The 23601-nt window shown below is 42.2% G+C and overlaps 1 protein-coding gene across 2 annotated transcripts in view; it reads right to left on the bottom strand.

Annotated features, from left to right (window-relative positions):
* Positions 1-695: 695 nt before the first annotated feature.
* LOC133641768 (potassium/sodium hyperpolarization-activated cyclic nucleotide-gated channel 3-like) overlaps positions 696-23601 on the bottom strand; it is a 64301-nt gene continuing 41395 nt past the window's right edge. Inside the window, exons 6-8 of one of the 2 annotated variants that reach the window (XM_062035755.1) lie at positions 17015-17255; positions 9544-9708; positions 696-4669 (exon numbers count right to left, since the gene is read on the bottom strand). In XM_062035755.1, the coding sequence (XP_061891739.1) occupies positions 3186-4669; positions 9544-9708; positions 17015-17255 (1890 nt within the window). In that variant the 3' untranslated portion in view covers positions 696-3185. The remainder of the gene's footprint in view (positions 4670-9543; positions 9709-17014; positions 17256-23601) is intronic. The other variant, XM_062035756.1, reaches the window with a different exon arrangement.

The raw sequence follows: 23601 nt of genomic DNA, 5'->3' as shown, positions 1-23601 counted from the left end.
ATGAACTGGACTCTCACACTATTATGTTAGATCCACTACGGACTGGACTCTCACAATATTATGTTAGATCCACTATGGACTGGACTCTCACAATATTATGTTAGATCCACTATGGACTGGACTCTCACACTATTGGACTCTCACACTATTATGCTAGATCCACTATGAACTGGACTCTCACACTATTATGTTAGATCCACTATGGACTGGACTCTCACAATATTATGTTAGATCCACTATGGACTGGACTCTCACACTATTATGTTAGATCCACTATGGACTGGACTCTCACTATTATGTTAGATCCACTATGGACTGGACTCTCACTATTATGTTAGATCCACTATGGACTGGACTCTCACACTATGTTAGATCCATCATGAACTGGACTCTCACACTATTATGTTAGATCCACTACGGACTGGACTCTCACACTATTATGTTAGATCCACTATGGACTGGACTCTCACACTATTATGTTAGATCCACTATGGACTGGACTCTCACACTATTATGTTAGATCCATCATGAACTGGACTCTCACACTATTATGCTAGATCCACTATGGACTGGACTCTCACACTATTATGTTAGATCCACTATGGACTGGACTCTCACACTATTATGTTAGATCCACTATGGACTGGACTCTCACACTATTATGTTAGATCCACTATGGACTGGACTCTCACAATATTATGTTAGATCCACTATGGACTGGACTCTCACAATATTATGTTAGATCCACTATGAACTGGACTCTCACACTATTATGTTAGATCCACTATCTTGTGGCTTGTGCAGCCCTTTGAGACCCTCGTGATTTAGGGCTATATAAGTAAACATTGATTGATTGATCTGGCAGGAGACTCAGTCTGTTGTAGGGAAGGCTGGACTTCACCTCTTCAAGGCAGGGGTGTCAAATGTACGGCCCGGAAACAGGTTTAAGATGAGTTTGCTAAGTATAAAAATTAGCAACAAATTTTTTTAAACGAAAGAAACTGCTGTTCTAAATGTGTCCCCTGGATGCTGCAACGGCAATTCAAGGGTAACCCACCTCTCGTACGACACAGTTTAAAGATAATGTGTCAGCTGACTTTAAACGCCCTCTGGATTGGCTGCCGCAACTCCGCAGAAAAGAAGAAATCGGCGCAGGCGCGTGCAATCTGCTGTTCCGTTTTGACTGGCAGCAGATGGCGGCAGACTACCTTCTTTTATTGTAAATGATCTACTTAACGGATGAAATAACAAAATCGGTAAGACGCAAAGACTTAAGTCAACATGACCATCATCTTTGTAGTTAGAGAGTTCCGTGCAACGCTCGCAATTGGTTGACTGCACGACGCGCAAACTGAACTCTACATTAAAAATTGGTTTTTACACATTTGTTGTTTTTTCAGTTTTATTTTATGCTTAAATCCACCATGTTCACATTGGTTAAGTTTGTAGTTATGTTGCCTTGGTTTCGGCGACGGTGTCATTTTGATAATTGTTTTGCTCATATCATAATTGTAATGTTTGAATGATGATAAATGAATGTGTTGTGGCAGTTGCGGATGTCACCAACGCGGCGGTTTGCGGAAACAGCATGTTGCAAACATGTATTTAATGGTGAACTGCTAACATGAGAATGCTAAACGGATAGTGCTCAGAGTTGAATGGCTCAGACAAAGTCATTGTGTTCTTCATGGTGTTTTTGAAAGTGCACCATTGTTTCCTTACAACTTTCAACTAACTTGAAGTAAAATGCACATTTTCAGAATATGCTTGTTCTATTTTTGGCTAAAGTAAGACAAAGAAAACTCTCTGATGTTGTCTTTATTTTTAAGCTATTATGCCGTGATTTCGCCAGTCTGCCCCACGTTGGAATAGATTTTCCTCCAAGCGGCCCCTGAGCTGCAAGGAGTTTGACACCCCTGCTCTAAGGAGACACAATAACTCATAGTGTCCAAGGTCTGCTCTAAGGCAGCTTCCAACCAAAAAAGGCTCGAGACCGCGTCTTGTCCCTCCTGGTTGACCAAGGTCCTCATTTTTTCTAATAGAGTGTAAGCCCAGAAACCCTGCGAAGGAAGTTAATCCTTGTCCTTTTGGTTTTTACCCAAAACTGGACCAAACGAGTGTAGGAAGGAAATCCCTGGTAAACTGAGAGCATTGCATTGTGGGTCAGCTCTCTCTTCGCCACTATCGTCCAATACAGCCTTATTTGCTCCACCCTTTCCTCAGTCATGAACAAGACCCCAAAATACAGTGGTACCTCGGTTTTCGTTAGTCATCCCTTCCAAAAAGTCAGGTGAAAACTGAATCGTACAAAAACCGAAGCAAATTTTTCCCGTTAGAAATAATGTAAATCCAGGGAATACGTTCTAGACATGGAAAAGTATTCACACAAATATGTTACGGTGAATATTTTGATCATAAGATAAGAGACGGTGTACACAAACGGGTGGAAAATTTCAGCAAAAATGTGGGTCGTACGAAAACCTGGAGTACCACTGTACATGAAGCTGGACCGCCCTCCCAACTGAAGTAGACCCTTTACTACACTTGTCTATGTACTCTGTAAAGTACTCTGTTCAGATGCGACGTCTTCAGAACACAAAGTACACCATCGACTTCCCTTTGCTCTGCAAAAGTTATGGCGATCAGCATGGCTCAGGTGGTAGAATGGTTGCCCCCCAACCTGGCTCGATCCTCAGTCCCCCTGTGAGTCGTCCCCAAGGCTGCGTGATCGCCAGGTGAATGTGGTCATAGTGTCAAAGCGCTTTGAGTACCTTGAATATAGAAAATCGCTACACAAGTACAACCCATTTACCATTTGAAAAAGACAAACATTTTTTGGTTTCAGATGTCAAACTTAAGAGCTTTAAAGAAGTGAAGGTTGAAAGGAAAAGAGGGTTAAACAATAACAATATATGATTATAGTACATATAGCTTGATAAATGTGTATTTTCATGAGGTGCTATAGGTATACATTTACCCATCAATAGGTCATTTTCTTATCATATTTAAGGGAAAACTATGTTGTAGAAAAAATGTTCCATTATTACCTGTAAGCCATACATTCTGTGGTGGAAAGTGCTGGATAAGAGTGGCACACCCGCCTGGATTCAAAGGAGTGCATACGTGAACGAAGAGAGTAAATTGAGTTTTGGTCCGTCGCCATTAAAGGAGGGTGTGTCTGAGCCTCACAAACTGGAGGGGAGTTTGGACAGTTTGTGTTCCGTCTCTAGCACTTGGGAGTTCACCGCTAGAAACTGGTTCTGAGGCTCCAGTCCCGAATGCGTCCAGGTGACGGCGGTGGTGTGACCCGGGATCGGTAGGTCGGGTTTACTGGCTGCAACAGGGGAAGAGAAGGGGCTAACCTCGAAAAGCCTGTCCTGCATGTGGTATAAAGAGCTATGAGAGCCCGAGATTGTCTTTATTTCCTGGCTGAAGAGCTCTCCTGGTGACTCGTTGTGCTCCCTGATGGTGCACGCCACCCTGGCTGGGCATGAGGTCTGAGTGCTAAGAGGGTTGTGAGTGTCTTTGATCCTGGTGGGTTCATTTAGGTAAACTGTCCTTCCCCTCACCGGACTTTGTAGGCTGGGGCTGTGAAGTGGAGGTGTGTAGCAAGGCGAGGCCTCTGCAGAGCCGTAATGCGCCAGGGCGGCGAGGGCGGACTGCTCCGGTAGAAGCTGTGGCAGGAATGCGGTACGGAGACCTGCCAGACTCTGCTGTGCCAGAGACGCCGCAGCCCCGCCTCCTCCGGCTGGCGGAATAAATCTGCCAGAGGACTGAGAGTTGCTGGTGCTAATGGGCAAATATGGAAAGTTCCGTCCGCTGGCAATACTGCCTGCGCTGCCATGACAGGTACCCATCTGCTGTGTGATGACCCGCGAGCTCTCCTGCAGCTGATTTAGAATCGGGCCAACAGAGCTGGAGATCAGAGGACTTATGGCGCAGGAGGAAGGGTCTGGAAATCTCCCTACTAGCCTCGCTGTCTCCCCCTGCTGGAGTAAACCGAACGGACAGTGCGGCGTGGCCATGACGCTGTGGAAGGGCTGCGAGTGGAGCTGAGCCGCGCAAGTGTAGGAGACAGCGGCCTGGCTGATGGGGAAGACCGAGGCCATACCCGAGTGTGGAGGATGAGAGGGAGGCAACAGGGGCTGCAAGCTGCTGGTAAAGATCGGCTGAGAAGTCAGAGTCGGCAATGGCCCAGTGGTAAGGTGCGGCAGTCTGATGGAGGCCAGTGGGGGACTTTCAACCCCTGTGTGAAATTTGGGTGAGCTCACAGGGGAACTGGACCCTGAACCCCGGACCACAGAAGAGAGCGCTCCACTGTGGAGTATTTTCGAGTGGCTGATGCGGTCTTTCAGGGAGCCAGTAGCCAGAGAAGGGTGAAAGAGGATGGGAGGCAGCTGGGTGTGGTGAGCCAAAGCCAGGGCCAGCGGGGTGGCGGCAGCAGCCGCCTGGAGAGGCGCCTGAATCAGGGGGGCCCAAATGACCGGGGTGGGTGATGCAGGGGGAGCGGTCAAGCTCTGCCCGTTGCTGGTCTCGATGAGCTGTGTGCACTGGGCCATGTCGCGGTCATGTTGCACTATTCTTTGGATGATCTCACTCTCTTGGAGGTTTAATGTGCCAGAACTTTGGTGATGCTGAACTTTATGTTGGAGAACAGAGTTTCTCTTTCCTGTTGTTAAGAAAAAAGCAGAAGGCAAGTCTATCAATGACGTTATTCATGACCTGGTAATGGTTGGCGACGACCGCTGTCCCACCAGGACAGTGGTCCTGGTGGGACAGCGGTCCTGGTGGGATGCTCTGAGATCCAACGATCAGCTGATACTTTCTGTCCCTTTTGCTCCTACTGAGCTGGGGAAAAAAAGCTTTTGTCTATGCAGCTCCTTGTGCTTGGAACATGTTACAAAGAGACTGGGAGCTGACTCCATTTTTAAATCTAAACAAAGCATTATAACGGTTTTACCTTTCCTGTCATTTTTATGTTTAACGTGAATGTCATTTTGTGTGCAACTTTGCTGCCTCTTGGTCAGGACTCCCTTGAAAAACAGGTTTTTAATCTCAATAAATAAATAAAAATTACCGTATTCTTCGGACCATAGGGCACACCGCCGATGAGCAAGTTTATTCAGGTCTATTTTCATACAGAAGGCGCATTAAAGGGGTCACATTATGATTTTTTCTAAATGTAAAAGACTTCCTTGTGGTCTACATAACATGTGATGGTGGCTCTTTGGTCAAAATGTTGCATAGATGATGTTTTACACATCATCTTCAAGTCGCTTTCTGACAGTCGCTTCAGGATGCGCCGTTTTGTGGGCGGTCTTATTTACATGGCTCACTTTCGACAGCGTCTTCTCCCCGTCATCTTTGTTGTAGCGTGCAAGGACGGGAGTGGAAGAAGTGTCAAAAGATGGAGCTAACTGTTTTAATGACATTCACACTTTACTTCAATCAACAGCGGAGCAGCATCTCCTCATCCGCCAGAAATGTGTCCCGTAAAAAAAACGTCCGACTGGAACTCCCTAATAACTGAAGTTTCTTGGGTGAATAATGTTAAGTCACTACACCGGTATGTTTTAGCGCTTTCATGGTGAGTTTACTGACAGATATAAGTAAGAACTTTACACTACTTTATATTAGAAATGGCAACAGTGGAGGATGAATGTCACATAACAAGAAGATAAAGAAGAAGAAGAAGAAGAAGCTTATCGACTACGGTGTCGACTACAAAGGCGGATGCGCGCAATTTTCCAGGACTTATGCAGATCCCAAATACAGATCAGCAGGTACCAGAAGGTAAGAAAAGTTGCTTTTGCATAATATTGCAAAACAAAATGCCAGATATGTCTTACCTTATACACACAGCATAATAATACTCCTATGTTGAAGCACAGTACAATCCATCAAGTGGTGTGGCTTCATAGCTTACCAAAGTCATACTAAAACATTTTGATAGATTTTTGAGCACCATGTGTAATGTTCTATATTTTCAATAGAGCATATAAAATGTTTGTGTTTACTTGAGACATATTGCAGTCTACATGTACCTCTTATGTGTGACTGCCATCTACTGGTCACACTTATCATTTCACCATGTACCAAATAAAATAGCTTCGAGGTTGGTAAGCAAACCCAGCATCTCCTTATCCGTGGCTCACTAGTGCAACAACAACGCCGGAAATGTGTCCCGTGAAAAACCTTCCGACCGGAACTCTCTAATAACTGAAGTTCCTTGGGTGAATAATGTAAAGTCACTACACCGGTATGTTTTAGCGCTTTCATGGCGAGTTTACTGACAGATATAAGTAAGCACTTTATACTACTTTATATTAGAAATGGCAACAGAGGGGGATGAATGCCACATAAGAAGGTAGAGAAAAAGAAGAAGCTTACTATATGTCTATGGTGTCGGCACAAACTAAATGGCGGCCGCGTGCACATTTTCAGGACTTATGCAGATCCCAAATACAGATCAGCAGGTACCAGAAGGTAAGAAAAGTTGCTTTTGCATAATAGTGTGTAGTGGATTGTCCAGAGCTTAAACAGCAACAAAAGTGAATTTAGTACAAGTTTATTTTCTCATAGTCAAAAGTGCATAAGTTGGATTGTTTTGTCCCTGCAAACAAACGGCCGTCCTCCGAAGGACTCACAAAAAGCAATCTCTCTCGAGTCCCGGTCTCATGCCATTGTTATCTGTCTCTTCGTGCGTCACTCTGTTTTTTCTCGTGCGTCACTCTTGTGGTCTTCGACATGTTTGTTTTTGCAACATCCTTGGATCCCTTAATCATACTTAGACAATCAAAACATTCTGTAGACAGGTTGGCACGACTTAATATTCACTTTTGTCCCACACCCGGTCCATTCAATGGCACAGAATAGAAGAGAAATTAAATGAGCGTACATTCTTGACAGACATGAAATATAGGTCAAAGGTCAGAAATTCTACGACAAGTGCGAAACAAAACGGCAGGTAATATGTCTGCTAATAGGTGCCATTTTGCGGTCTTTATACACACACCATAATAATACTCGTATGTTTAATGCGCCAACCATCCATCAAGCGGTGCGGCTTCACAGCATACCGAAGTCGTACTAAAAACATTTTGAAAGATTTTTGAGTGCCGTGTGTAATGTATCTCTTATGTGTGACTGCCATCTACTGGTCACACTTATCATTACACCTTGTACCAAATAAAATTGCCTCGAGGTCGGTAAGCACAACCAGAATTATTCCGTACATTAGGCGCACCGGGTTATAATGCGCACTGTCGAGTTTTGAGAAAGTGAAAGGATTTTAAGTGCGCCTTGTAGTCCGAAAAATACGGTAACTATCAGGTATGCAACGATTGACCAGTTTTAGTATTAACCGTGGTTAAAAACCTCATGATTAAATAATCGCATAGGCTCCGCCACACCACCTGTTTCAGTCCTTCTCACTCGCTATAAACCGACATTATGCTGGTACATTATTTTCGGCCCAATCTACACGGAAGGAAAACCAAGTTACACCAGCGGTGCAGACCCTTATGCTTATTGAGAGACACGCTACTATGCTAAAATAGCTTGAAAAAGGCAGCAGGACAAAGCAGTGAATTGTTCCACCCCTTCAAAAGATCTGAAAAGGGGGGAAATTTTAGGTACTTAGATGATGGCCAAAAGAAAGTTGCGGGTATAGCGTCTAATACAGGCCTGGGCAATTATTTTGACTCGGGGGGCCAAATTTAGAGAAACAAAATGTGTCTGGGGGCCGGTATATCTGATTTTTAGGAACACTAATACAAAACCTCACAATCATGTCTGAATGCTAAAAATTTTATGACAGACCGCGTTAAAAAACTGAATGGAATTTTACGTTTTTTTAATGAATGACACACCCAGAATGTACAAACCCCGTTTCCATATGAGTTGGGAAATGGTGTTGGATGTAAATATAAACGGAATACAATGATTTGCAAATCCTTTTCAAGCCATATTCAGTTGAATATGCTACAAAGACAACATATTTCATGTTCAAACTGACAAATGTTTGTTTTTTTTGCAAATAATAATTAACTTAGAATTTCATGGCTGCAACACGTGACAAAGTAGTTGGGAAAGGGCATGTTCACCACTGTGTTACATGGCCTTTCCTTTTAACAACACTCAATAAAGGATTGGGAACTGAGGAAACTAATTGTTGAAGCTTTGAAAGTGGAATTATTTCCCATTCTTGTTTTATGTAGAGCTTCAGACGTTCAACAGTCTACGCTGTCGTATTTTAGGCTTCATAATGCACCACACATTTTCCATTGTAGACAGGTCTGGACTGCAGGCGGGCCAGGAAAGTACCCGCACTCTTTTTTTACGAAAAAATGTGGCTTGGCATTGTCTTGCTGAAATAAGCAGGGGCGTCCATGAAAAAGACGGCGCTTAAATGGCAGCATATGTTGTTCCAAAAGCTGTATGTACCTTTCAGCATTAATGGTGCCTTAACAGGTGTGTAAGTTACCCATGTCTTGGGCACTAATGCACCCCCATACCATCACACATGCTGCCTTTTCAACTTTGCGTCGATAACAGTCTGGATGGTTCGCTTCCCCTTTGGTCCGGATGACACGATGTCGAATATTTCCAAAAACAATTTGAAATGTGGACTCGTCAGACCACAGAACACTTTTCCACTTTGTATCAGTCCATCTTAGATGATGTCGGGCCCAGCGAAGCTGGCGGCGTTTCTGGGTGTTGTTGATAAATGGCTTTCGCTTTGCATAGTAGAGTTTTAACTTGCACTTACAGATGTAGCGACCAACTGTAGTTACTGACAGTGGGTTTCTGACGTGTTCCTGAGCCCATGTGGTGATATCCTTTAGAGATTGATGTCGGTTTTTGATACAGTGCCGTCTGAGGGATGGAAGTGATTTCTCCAGATTCTCTGAACCTTTTGATGATATTACGGAGCGTAGATGGTGAAATCCCTAAATTTCTTGCAATTGCACTTTGAGAAAGGTTGTTCTTAAACTGTTTGACTATTTGCTCACGCAGTTGTGGACAAAGTGGTGACCCTCGCCCCATCCTTTCTTGTGAAAGACTGAGCATTTTTTGGGAAGCTGTTTTTATACCCAATCATGGCACCCACCTGTTCCCAATTAGCCTGCACACCTGTGGGATGTTCCAAATAAGTGTTTGATGAGCATTCCTCAACTTTATCAGTATTTATTGCCACCTTTCCCAACTTCTTTGTCACGTGTTGCTGCCATCAAATTCTAAACTTAATGATTATATGCAAAAAAAAAAAAAAAGTTGATCAGTTTGAACATGAAATATGTTGTCTTTGTAGCATATTCAACTGAATATGGCTTGAAAAGGATTTGCAAATCATTGTATTCCGTTTATATTTACATCTAACACCATTTCCCAACTCCTATGGAAACGGGGTTTGTATTACATATTCAACACAACCCCAGGAGCACTGCGGGGTCTCCAGCTGCACGACCATTAAATGTGATAAAAGGTTGGAAACGGGCCGCCAGCTATCAATGAAATAGAATCTTATCCCAAAGGTCTCACCAATGCGGTCGAGGCGGTCGAGGGCCACCGTCTCAAAGGCCCTCCTCATCATGGGATACTCCTCCAGCACCTCATTGAAGTTGTCCACAGACAGAGAGTAGAGACGACAGTAGTTGTCTGCTCGCACACTCGCTGTCCTTCTGCCTCGAGTCAAGAGGCAAATCTCTGCAGGAAAGGAAGAAGAGAAATGATTAATGCGACATTTTGCGTGTCCTTATTTAGAAGCTTAAGCAGGGACATGCTTATATGCGCTTTGATGTTTGGACACGTTAGAAAAAGGCCAATGGCAGAAAATGTAATAAATAAATGCATTTTTAAATAATTACCTACACAATGAATGCATTGAGTATATTGGAATTAAAGACATATATGTGTTATTAACACTAGAAGTCCCAGCATTTTTCTGTCTACCTAGAAGACCCAGAGAGGGGTCATTTGGCCCGACGCTTTTCCCGAATACACTAATCACTCATTTTGTTATGGTAATGAGGCTGTTAGGGGCAGTTTGTCTAGGTAGACAGAAAAATTATACATGTGGGAAATGCCGAAAGGAGCAATGGCAGTGCCAGGATTGTGAGTGACTGCTCAAATGTATGTCAGTCACGTTTACATGGACATGGTTTTTCATTCTTTGTAAATATGCTTTTTTCTTTGTAAATTTTTTTTTTAAAACTATTTTTGGCACACAAAAATAACAATTGCTTCTGCAACAACCCTCCACACCAAAACTGGGAAAACAGTTGCTTTTTCATTCTTTGTAAATATGTTTTGTTTTGTATTTTTTTTAACAATAAATGTCAGAGTGTTGATCCCTTCATTCTGTTGATCCTTGCAAAAACACACACAACCTACCTCAGAACTAAAGCTTGAGCTGTAAGGTCCCCTCCCCCACACAGGCTCAAGTGGCCCCCTGCCGTGTGCCACTAACAGCCACATTTTCATAACAAAAGGAGTGTCCACAGGGGGGACTAGGGGTCAAATGACCCTCTTGTGTGTTTTCTAGGTAAAAGTGTCAATTGACCCTTCTCTGGGACTTCGCGTGTTAAATGTTCCATTAATTAATTAAATCTAAATGTATGTTTAATTATTTACATTGTTTGTTAAATATTTCAATATTACAAAGTATTATATAAATATATTACCATTACATATATATAAAAAAACGTTATTTATAAGTTCAATAATGTTCATTAAATTATTAAATCAATCAATCATTAAATCATGGTGTCAGGTGCAAACACTGATGACATCTATCAAACAGACAAAGAAGCAAGGAATTAAACAGAGACAGAATTCAATTTAGCTCAATTGAGGAGAAACGTCTGGGCTGTACTCTTGTACGGTCTCCCACCACGCTCTGACGAAAGATTGTACGCCTCCTCTTTTATTTGGACTTTCCCTGATTACATGGCAACAGCTGTTTCTAAAGGAAAGGGGGTCGTAAACAGCCGTCGCCTTTGGTCACAAAACAGTTCAAAGAAAAGGTGCCTGGAGGGGGGTCAGGTCCTGCTTCCTCTCCGCTTTGTAGAGCTCGGGTCAAGACAAAATCTTCCTGTGGATTACAATAGATCAAAGAAACCGACACCTTCATTTCGCTTCCCATCCTACACAGTGGAGTTTTACAAGCCTTTTGATTGGTAAGATGAAAGACAGCTTTTGTCTGCTCGCCAGGAACTCATTGACACACAAAGTTTTCTGATAACTTAGATACAATTATTCTGACACATGGAATAATTATTTGAATCTTAAAATTAATATTCAAATAAATGATCATATAATTAAATACATATTGAAATACTTAATTAAATGAATACAATATCAAATGTACTTTTACAATAAATAAATAAAATACACATCTATGGTTTTGATTCCAATTGTAATCAATTAGTGACACGTTTAAGGAATCATTCAAAGATTTATAATATATTTATCTAATTTTGTCCCATTTGACCCTATACTTTTTGGAGCCTATTTTCAAAATGAATACCAGTACAGGGTTCCCCATAAACTGCCAAGATACCTGTGGCGGTGGGGGCGTGGCTATGGGCGTGATCACCATGACATCACCGGGTAATTTGCATAATTTACTACAATGATATGATTTTCTCTAAAAAGGCTCAAAAAATGTATACTTACTAATTAATAATAACAGTTTTGTTTTAAACGTCCATCCATCCAATTTACAATATAATTACAACACTTTATGTACATATTTATATACAGATTTGAACAATAAGTTATTCACTGAAATATATTTATTAATTGTGGTTCTTACAAAAAATATATCTTATAAAATATAAAAGCTAAAATGTCTCTTAAAGCTCTGCCCCTTTAATTAGTGCATACTAAATAATTTAACTTTAGCCTACTACTACAAGCATATTATTTACCAGCAACATAAAGTGAAACAGAGGCAGAGGTGTCCTGCCACAGTCAGTAACAAATAAACAGAAAACAGTAGTGGTCAAATACAAATAAGGCAACAAGAGAAGTATCCTACACTTCTCTTTTGTAAAGTAAATGTGAACAGCCTATATGGGCATCTACATCAACTATATGATCATCTACATCTACATCAACTATATGATCATCTACATCTACATCTACATCAACTATATGATCATCTACATCTACATCAACTATATGATTTGCCTGAGAAGCTGGACAGGACAAAAAAAACCACAAAAAATAAAAAATTATTATTTTATTTTTTTTAATTTGTGGCGGACGTAATTCTTTCGTGGTGGGCCGCCACAAATAAATGAATGTGTGGGAAACACTGCAGTACATCAAATATAATGTAGATATTGGGACTTTATGCAAAAAAATGTATGCAATTGATACAAATGTAACATACGTAGATCCACGCAATTTTCACGCATAAAAAAGAAAATGGAAATTTTCTTGCAAAGTCCAGAATTATGAAGATTTTATAACATTTTTCAAACGTGTCTTTTAAAAATTAAATTAGAAACAAAAAGTCCAAATGGTTGCAGTAGTTAGATGATGAAACATGAAAAGAGCATTGCCTCTGAACTCTACAGATGGAGCACTTAATGCAATTTCTGCAGCTTACAGTTTGCCCTGACCTAATCTGCCGTGCCAGATCAGGAAAATTAAATAATGCGCCATTTAAAAAAAAAAAAAAAAAAAGAGACATATTTTTGAGGGCAGACATATTGTGGATGCTCTCTCACGCTCTCACTTTGCTGTCCTGTTTATTGATTTCATCTGTTCCCGTCACATGACAACTGCTGCAACATTTTACCATCCATGTGATTTTTGCAATTTAAGCAGTGACTTCCAAACAGACTGTGAAAATATTGGCCACCTAGACAACTGAGCAATTGACTACACAACTTCCGGTCACACCCAATTTGAACACAACACAAGGGTAAGTAAAACACACTCTAACTAACTGATGTACTATGGAATGATATCATTGTAAATGAAAAATAACTACAAATACACGCGTCATAAAACAAAACTTTATACTGCAGGGCGATGGGATAGATACGCCAGCTCAGGCGCAGGAGCAGCCTGCCTCGTCTTTGTGGCGGCCATCTTAGTCAGGGCAACTGTCAGGTCAAGTTTAATGGAATAAAGGTATCATTTTTAAACGGTTTTCATGTGGTTTATTGTCAATGTCAAAAGCTGTGTTTTTAATGCGAAAACACACTTGATTAGAAAAGATCCCAAAATCTTACCGTTGAATTTTTTTTACTAAATTTCTAAAGTTTATTTATTCACTTTTTTGTTACAGAGAACAAAGAAATGGGATACAATTGCTATGGTATGAAAAGGGGTGGGATTAAATAAGCTCGGCTTCTTCCTACTCCTTTTCGGACGTGCTGTAATGAAACAACTGGAAATATGTGATGCGTTACATTGTATCCAATGCATGTATGAAATAAACTGAAACTGAACTGAACTGAAAGTTATGTGTTTATTGTTAACATACACAGTACAGGCCAAAAGTTTGGACACACCTTCTTTTCAATGCGTTTTCTTTATTTTCATGACTATTTACATTGTAGATTGTCACATCAAAACTATGAATGAACACATGTGGAGTTATGTACTTAGCAAAAAAAAGGTAAAATAACTGAAAACATGTTTTATGTTCTAGTTTCTTCAAAATAGCCACCCTTTGCTCTGATTACTGCTGTGCACACTCTTGGCATTCTCTCCATGAGCTTCAAGCACACCTGTGAAGTGAAAACCATTTCAGGTGACTACCTCTTGAAGCTCATGGAGAGAATGCCAAGAGTGTGCGAAAAGGTAATCAGAGCAAAGGGTGGCTCTTTTGAAGAAACTAGAATATAAAACGTGTTTTCAGTTATTTCACCTTTTTTTTGTTAAGTACATAACTCCACATGTGTTCATTCATAGTTTTGATGTGACAATCTACAATGTAAATAGTCATCAAAGTAAAGAAAATGCATTGAATGAGAAGGTGTGTCCAAACTTTTGGCCATGTGGTTTATTGTCAACGTCAAAAGCTATTTTATTAATGCAAAAAGTACTTGATTAAAAAATATCTGAAAACTATTCTTACCGTTGAAACTGTATTACTATCTTAACCTCTTAAGGTCCAAGCTGTTTGTTTACATGCTTTTTTTTAATTTCTCTTTGCTATTTGGGCTTATTGGACCCTAATTAGAATAAAAACTAAGAACCGTCTTTTGATATGATGTACTTAGTCCATAAGTACACACACGTGTACTTCATGTTTAGTGACATGCTAATTCTTATTTTTACACTTTTTTTTTCTCCAAATTCCATTGTATGTTCTACTCTTCTGACACCACCAGATGGCAGTATACACATACTGTCCACATAAGTGGCCATAAGACCCCAATTCAGTAGTGTACACAATTTTGGAAATAAGAGCTAAAAGGTGCTGTCGGTCCTATTCATTTCTAAAGTTATGTCTTTATTGTTTACATATATGCTGTTATTTGTTCCCCTGTATACAGTAAGAAGGGGAATCATATGGCCCCATTCGGCGCCGTTTACCTGACACATGAAACGTGACAAATTAGGGGGGGTGCACTCTCCACTTTAGCCGCCAGATGGCAGTAGAGTGTTGGATATCGTAAAATGTGTTGCAATTCCAACTTTGACCATGGGGTCGGTTGCTATATAGAGTGGCGCTTTCCATCATTTTCTGCGAAATAATGAACCCGACTCCTTCCTCCACCCAGGGATGGGGCCACGTGAATGCCTTCCCTACTATAGATAGGTTATACGTAGAGATGTCCGATAATATCGGACTGCCGATATTATCGGCTGATAAATGCTTTAAAAATGTAATATCGGAAATTATCGGTATCAAAAAGTAAAATGTATGACTTTTTAAAACGCCGCTGTGTACACGGACGTAGGGAGAAGTACAGAGCGCCAATAAACCTTAAAGGCACTGCCTTTGTGTGCCGGCCCAGTCACATAATATCTACGGCTTTTCACACACACAAGTGAATGCAAGGCATACTTGGTCAACAGCCATACAGGTCACACTGAGGGGGGCCTTTAACACTATTACAAATATGCGCCACACTGTATACCCACTCTAAACAAGAATGACAAAACACATTTCGGGAGAACATCCGCACCGTAACACAACAGAACAAATACCCAGAACCCCTTCCAGCACTAACTCTTCCGGGACGCTACAATATACACCACCCCCCACCCCCCCGAACCCCGTCCAACTCAACCTCCTCATGCTCTCTCAGGGAGAGCATGTCCCAAATTCCAAGCTGCTGTTTTGAGGCATGTTAAAAAAATAATTATAATAAATATGGCAGTGCCATGTTGGCATTTTTTTCCATAACTTGAGTTGATTTATTTTGGAAAACCTTGTTACATTGTTTAATGCATCCAGCGGGGCATCACAACATAACAATGTGCCAATTCCACGACTGTATATATCGGTATCGGTTGATATCGGAATCGGTAATTAAGAGTTGGACAATATCGGCACAAAAGCCATTATCGGACATCTCTAGTTATACGGTTTAAAAATACTACATTTTGACTGAAAAAAAGCATGAAACCCCTGAGATGGAATCAAAGATCAAACAATATTAGTCCCCGAGTTCTTTTAAGGCAGGAGTCGGCAACCTTTACCACTCAAAGAGCCATTTTGGCAAGTTTCACAAATTAAAGAAAGTAATGGGAGCCACAAAAAAAAATTTAAAATTTAAAATGAAAAACACTGCATACAAAGCTTAAATGCTTTGTGCTATGTTAACCAGGGGTCTCCGACACACGCACCGGCACGCACTTTAATTTGGAAATTTGATGTTAGTGCAGCCCGCGAGTGTTGAATGATTAGCGCTTGATAGCGTCATACTTGCCAACCCTCTCATTTTTCCCGGGAGACTCCCGGATATCAGAGCGTGATGACACTGCATTTGGCGCCCTCTACAGTCTGCCCTAACAGTGTACCTGCTCAACCACATGTAGATTGCAGTTTCAGCTTGCTCCCTTAAGTGACAGCAAGACGTACTACCTCAGCAGCCACACATCTTACACTGACGGTACCAATACCCAGAATCCCATGCAGCCCTAACTCTTCCGCTCAACCAACGCACGGAGAGGGGGGGGGGGGGGGTTGATGTGTGGGGGGATTTGGTGGTAGCGGGGGTGTATAATGTAGACCGGAAGAGTTAGGGCTGCATGGGATTCTGGGTAATGGTTGTGTTGTGTTTATGTTGTGTTACGGTGGGATGTTCTCCAGAAATGTGTTTTTCATTCTTTTTTGGTGTGGGTTCACAGTGTGGCGCATATTTGTAACGTAACAATGTTAAAGTTGTTTGATAGGGCTACCGTCAGTGTAAGCTGTGTGGCTGATGAGTAAGTATGCTTTGCTGTCTCCTGTGTGTGCAAGTAATAACAACATGCAACATGTGGCTGGACTGGCACGCTGTATGTAAATGCTATAGAGGACAATTACTGCAGTGCAATTAGGGCACGCCCTTTATTTAGTAATTAGAGTGTAAATAGGATTATTTTTTCACTGGGAGTAATCTATGAGAGACACTGAGATCCATAAATTACAGGTGTCAATGAATGATGGGTGCAGAAAAACATGTAAAGCGACTTTGGGTGCTTAGAAAAGCGCCATATAAATCCCAGGTATTATTATTATTATTATTATTATTATAAATCTCCTGGGAAAATCGGGGGGGTCGGCATGTATGTAGCTGAGCCGCATCAGAGTGGTCAAGGAGCCGCATGCGGCTCCGGAGCCGCGGGTTGCCGACCCCTGTTTTAAGGAGATGATGTGGACATTTTTTTCCCTGCCGCAAATAGTGAGGAAAGTTAATCTGCTGAGTGCATGAGCAAAATAAATCAAAACAAGGCCGACTATTAGCAATTCTTCACATCAGCACAAAGAGAAGTGGTGGCAGCCAACAGGGAAGAGTATATTAGTATGCATTACACAGCAGAGTGGAGACATTACCTCCAAAATAAGAGCCATCAGACAGCTTGGTGTCTTTGCTGCTTTTGGTCAGCACGCTGACCACGCCGTGTTGGATGAAGTACATCTTCTTCCCGATGGTTCCTTCCCTGATGATGTAGTCGCCCGGCTGGAAGACCTCGAAGCGCAGTTTGGTCAGCATGGAGGTGACGAAGTTGGGATCGGCGTTGGCAAACAGCGGCATGGAGGCGACGAGCTTGCGGCAGTTAAAGTTGATGATCTCCTGACAAGAGACACCATCGCAGCTGTGAGACGTTTGCAATCACTATAAAAGCAGCGCTCTCCGTTAACGAGGTCTGAACTAATCAGATTACACGGCTATTACCATTACGGTGGAAAGATACAGACATAGATTAGGAACGAACGTAATCAGTTGTGTTCAACGTGAAGTGAATTAATCGACTCATATGTTCAACATATGGTGAATGTTTGTATTCAACTTGGAGAAAGCAAACCACCAAGTTTAAGTAAATAATGCATGAGGCCATAATAAATGAAGGAGTCTTAGTTGGACATTCGCATATGGACTGTGGTAGCTCTCACAAGAAGACTGTGGTAGCTCTCTGTGGACTGTGGTAGCTCTCACAAGAAGAGGCAATAAATTCAGACTTCGGAATGCAAAAGTGGTAGCTACAGTCATACACTTGTAAAGGGCTAGGGTTAGGGTTAGGGTTGTCTTGAGGGCTAGGGTTAGGGTTAGGGTTGTCTTGAGGGCTAGGGTTAGGGTTAGGGTTGTCTTGAGGGCTAGGGTTAGGGTTGTCTTGAGGGCTAGGGTTAGGGCTAGGGTTGTCTTAAGGGCTAGGGTTAGGGTTGTCTTGAGGGCTAGGGTTAGGGTTGTCTTAAGGGCTAGGGTTAGGGTTGTCTTGAGGGCTAGGGTTAGGGTTGTCTTGAGGGCTAGGGTTAGGGTTGTCTTGAGGGCTAGGATTAGGGTTAGGGTTGTCTTGAGGGCTAGGGTTAGGGTTAGGGTTGTCTTGAGGGCTAGGGTTAGGGTTGTCTTGAGGGCTAGGGTTAGGGTTAGGGTTGTCTTCAGGGCTAGGGTTAGGGTTGTCTTGAGGGCTAGGGTAGGGTTAGGGTTGTCTTAAGGGCTAGGGTTAGGGTTGTCTTGAGGGCTAGGGTTAGGGTTGTCTTAAGGGCTAGGGTTAGGGTTGTCTTGAGGGCTAGGGTTAGGGTTAGGGTTGTCTTGAGGGCTAGGGTTAGGGTTGTCTTGAGGGCTAGGGTTAGGGTTAGGGTTGTCTTGAGGGCTAGGGTTAGGGTTAGGGTTGTCTTGAGGGCTAGGGTTAGGGTTGTCTTAAGGGCTAGGGTTAGGGTTGTCTTGAGGGCTAGGGTTAGGGTTGTCTTAAGGGCTAGGGTTAGGGTTGTCTTGAGGGCTAAGGTTAGGGTTAGGGTTGTCCTGAGGGCTAGGGTTAGGGTTGTCTTGAGGGCTAGGGTTAGGGTTGTCTTGAGGGCTAGGGTTAGGGTTGTCTTAAGGGCTAGGGTTAGGGTTGTCTTGAGGGCTAGGGTTAGGGTTAGGGTTGGCTTGAGGGCTAGGGTTAGGGTTAGGGTTGTCTTGAGGGCTAGGGTTAGGGTTAGGGTTGTCTTGAGGGCTAGGGTTAGGGTTGTCTTGAGGGCTAGGGTTAGGGTTAGGGTTGTCTTAAGGGCTAGGGTTAGGGTTGTCTTGAGGGCTAGGGTTAGGGTTAGGGTTGTCTTGAGGGCTAGGGTTAGGGTTGTCTTGAGGGCTAGGGTTAGGGTTGTCTTGAGGGCTAGGGTTAGGGTTAGGGTTGTCTTGAGGGCTAGGGTTAGGGTTGTCTTGAGGGCTAGGGTTAGGGTTGTCTTGAGGGCTAGGGTTAGGGTTGTCTTAAGGGCTAGGGTTAGGGTTGTCTTGAGGGCTAGGGTTAGGGTTAGGGTTGTCTTGAGGGCTAGGGTTAGGGTTGTCTTGAGGGCTAGGGTTAGGGTTGTCTTGAGGGCTAGGGTTAGGGTTAGGGTTGTCTTAAGGGCTAGGGTTAGGGTTGTCTTGAGGGCTAGGGTTAGGGTTAGGGTTGTCTTGAGGGCTAGGGTTAGGGTTGTCTTGAGGGCTAGGGTTAGGGCTAGGGTTGTCTTAAGGGCTAGGGTTAGGGTTGTCTTGAGGGCTAGGGTTAGGGTTGTCTTAAGGGCTAGGGTTAGGGTTGTCTTGAGGGCTAGGGTTAGGGTTGTCTTGAGGGCTAGGGTTAGGGTTGTCTTGAGGGCTAGGGTTAGGGTTGTCTTGAGGGCTAGGGTTAGGGTTGTCTTAAGGGCTAGGGTTAGGGTTGTCTTGAGGGCTAGGGTTAGGGTTAGGGTTGGCTTGAGGGCTAGGGTTAGGGTTAGGGTTGTCTTGAGGGCTAGGGTTAGGGTTAGGGTTGTCTTGAGGGCTAGGGTTAGGGTTGTCTTAAGGGCTAGGGTTAGGGTTGTCTTGAGGGCTAGGGTTAGGCTTGTCTTAAGGGCTAGGGTTAGGGTTGTCTTGAGGGTTAGGGTTAGGGTTAGGGTTGTCTTGATTTTCCAATCATGTCTACAATTCTTGTTTTTTTGTGATAGATCAGTGGTTCTTAACCTTGTTGGAGGTACCAAACCCCAGCAGTTTCATATGCGCATTCACCCAACCCTTCTTTAGTGGAAAATAAAATGTACTTTTTCTTCAAATTCAAGTCAAAGTTTTATGTTTTTGGTAACACTTTAGTATGGGAAACATATTCTAAATAACAAAGACTTAATTTAGAGTTTTTTGGACACTAGGGGACGGCGTGGCGAAGTTGGTAGAGTGGCCGTGCCAGCAATCGGAGGGTTGCTGGTTACTGGGGTTCGATCCCCACCTTCTACCATCCTAGTCACGTCCGTTGTGTCCTTGGGCAAGACACTTCACCCTTGCTCCTGATGGCTGCTGGTTAGCGCCTTGCATGGCAGCTCCCGCCATCAGTGTGTGACTGTGTGAATGTGGAAATAGTGTCAAAGCGCTTTGAGTACCTTGAAGGTAAAAAAGCGCTATACAAGTATAACCCATTTATCATTTATCATTTAAATTCTAAGTAATAAAGACTTAATTTAGAGTTATTTGGTTAGGGTTAGGGTTAGAGGGTTAGGGTTATAATAAGGCCATGCCGAATAAGGCATTAATAAGTACTTAATAATGACTAGTTAAGGGTTAGAGCCAATTTGTTATTAATTTGAATGTTAATAAGCAACTAATTAAGTGTTACCATGTTTTTTTTACTGGTGCACTTGATGAAGCGTACAACAAAACCAACATAAACTCACAACAAATGACACACCTGCAAATCAGTCTGACTTCTGCTGTTGCCGTATCCGTAATACGCCGATAGGGAGAAGTTTGTATTTACACAATGAGTCGGGTGTGTCTTGACCTCCGCCGAACCCCTGAGGCCGACCCACCGAACCCCTAGGGTTCCATGGAACCCAGGTTAAGAACCACTGAGATAGTGATTGGAGCACATACTTGTTGGTCACAAAAAAACATTCATGAAGTTTGGTTCTTTTATGAATTTATTATGGCTCTACTGAAAATGTCAGCAAATCTGCTGGGTCAAAAGTACTACTAATAATAATAATGAATTTGAATTTGTAACGCACTTTACATTTGTTAAAATCTCAAAGTTTGATTGATTGATTGAGACTTTTATTAGTAGGTTGCACAGTACAGTACATATTCCGTACAATTGACCACTAAATGGTAACACCCCAATAAGTTTTTCAACTTGTTTAAGTCGGGGTCCACGTTAATCAACTCATGGTACAAAGTGCTACAAAGTATAAAAAAAAAGGTAAAAAATAAAAATAGAAAGTTAGAATATGCAATAGAAAATTAAAATAGAAATAAAAACATGAAAACCACAAGATAAACACTAGATAACACATAGAAACATAGATTAAATAGAAATAAAAACATGAAAGCATGAAAGTATACATACAGCAATGTTCATATTTGCTTACATGTCACTTGGCAAGTTTACCTGCAATAAGGCACTTTTGGTAGCCATCCACAAGCTTCTGCTTGACCACTCCTCTTGACAACATTGGTGCAGTTCAGCTAAATGTGTTGGTTTTCTGACATGGACTTGTTTCTTCAGCATTGTCCACACGTTTAAGTCAGGACTAATTACTAGACTTGAACTAACCATTCTAAAACCTTCATTCTAGCCTGATTTAGCCATTCCCTTACCACTTTTGAGGTGTGTTTGGGGTCATTGTCCTGTTGGAACACCCAACTACGTCCAAGACCCAACCTCCGGGCTGATGATTTTAGCTTGTCCTGAACAATTTGGAGGTAATCCTCCTTTTTCATTGTCACATTTACTCTCTGTAAAGCAGCAGTTCCATTGGCAGCAAAACAGGCCCAGAGCATAATACTACCACCACCATGCTTGACGGTAGGAGTGGTGTTCCTAGGATTAAAGGCCTCACCTTTTCTCCTACAAACATATTGCTGGGTATTGTGGCCAAAAAGCTCCATTTTTGTTTCATCTGACCACAGAACTTTCCTCCAGAAGGTCTTATCTTTGTCCATGTGATGTCACATCAAACCAAAACTGAGCTGTTTGGCCACAATACCCAGCAATATGTTTGAGGAGAAAAGGTGAGGCCTTTCATCCCAGGAACACCAGACCTACCACATTACCTTCAAATTCTTCAGGACAAGCTAAAATCATCAGCCCGGAGGTTGGGTCTTGGGCACAGTTGGGTGTTCCAACAGGACAATGACCCCAAACACACGTCAAAAGTGGTAAAGGAATGGCTAAATCAGGCTAGAACAGTGGTTCTTAACCTGGGTTTGATCGAACCCTAGGGGTTCGGTGAGTCGGCCTCAGGGGTTCGGCAGAGCCTCCGCCGCGGAGGTCAAGACACACCCGACTCATCGTGTAAACAAAAACTTCTCCCTGTCGGCGTATTACGGATACCCCCAAAAATATTCCCTCTAATTTTCCATCTGTGTGAGCAAACGCAAAAACTCCTTGAGCATTCATGTGGAGCACATGTGAGCGACGTTAGACCGGCAGCACACCTGTCCCAAACCTGAATAAATAACAAGTTCAATGTTTTATTATTATCATCAAATGACAGCAGTCATTTCCATGAGATTATTTTCTAATATAAGTGTTTTGGCCCACTTACAATGACTATAACATATTGTTTTTCATGAGCTGTGTACTAGTATTGTATGTCTGGGTGGAGGTCCTGCTTTGGAAATAATGTGTACCCCTTTCAGATATCGCATTTAGTTCCCACTAAAAAATTCACATGTTGCACAATGAGATGTAAACATGGGATCATGTGTACATTCCTGTAACTTTCTGTTTGTAAAATATATCTTCATTTTTTTGAGATATGTGCATACTAGCTATAGCTATTTGGCTGTTCTAGTTTTTATTTTTATTTATTTATTTATCTTTTTTTTAACTTTTTTTTTTTAATACACTGTAGCACTTTGAGATTGTTTACTCAATACAAAGTGCTTTTTACAAATAAAATCTATTATTATTATTATTTTTTTTTAAAAAATATAATAAATCATTTTATGATTACGGTTCGGGTTGGGTGAATGCGCATATGAAACTGGTGGGGTTCGGTACCTCCAACAAGGTTAAGAACCACTGGGCTAGAATGAAGGTTTTAGAATGGCCTTCCCAAAGTCCGGACTTAAACGTGTGGACAATGCTGAAGAAACAAGTCCATGTCAGAAAACCAACACATTTAGCTGAACTGCACCAATGTTGTCAAGAGGAGTGGTCAAGTGGTCAAGCAGAAGCTTGTGGATGGCTACCAAAAGTGCCTTATTGCAGGTAAACTTGCCAAGGGACATGTAAGCAAATATGAACATTGCTGTATGTATACTTTTGACCCTCACATTTTCAGTAGAGCCATAATAAATTCACAAAAGAAGCAAACTTCATGAATGTTTTATGTGAGCAACAAGTATGTGCTCCAATCACTACATCACAACAAAATAAGACTTGTAGAAATGATTGTAAACTCAAGACAGCCATGACATTCACAAGTGGATGTCCACTTTTGACCACGACTGTATATCCTGGAGGAGAGACTCCATGTCTATCTTCACGTCAACTTCTAAGTTACAACATGTAGATCAGGGGTGCTCATTACGTCGATCGCGATCTACCGGTCGATCACGGAGGGTGTGTCAGTCGTTCGCCAGCCAGGCATTAAAAAAATAGTCCTAAAAATGAGCGATCATAAATCTTCACTATGACATCACTTTCGTAACTTGATTGACATTCACAGCACCCGAGGGTCTTGTGAGATGACGCTGGCTGCTGCCACATCATTATTAAGAAAAAAATGACCGACAGGAAGGCGAGAAACACTTTTTATTTCAACAGACTCTGGCGCCGTACCTGTCGTCAAAACTCCAAAGACCGACTGCACAGTTCCTGCCTTCACAATAAAAGCTCTGCTTCATCCTGCCTGCGCTAAGAGTCTCAGAAAGCTGGCACGCACAAGCTAGCAAGCTACGGAGTTTGCCGCCAATGTATTTCTTGTAAAGTGTATACAAAGGAGTACGGAAGCTGGACAAATAAGATGGCAAAAAGCAACCACTTTCATGCGGT

This window comes from Entelurus aequoreus, linkage group LG24 (assembly GCF_033978785.1).
Source record: "Entelurus aequoreus isolate RoL-2023_Sb linkage group LG24, RoL_Eaeq_v1.1, whole genome shotgun sequence".
NCBI classification, from domain to species: Eukaryota; Metazoa; Chordata; class Actinopteri; order Syngnathiformes; family Syngnathidae; genus Entelurus; species Entelurus aequoreus.
This window is presented reverse-complemented; position numbering and strand designations above follow the sequence as displayed.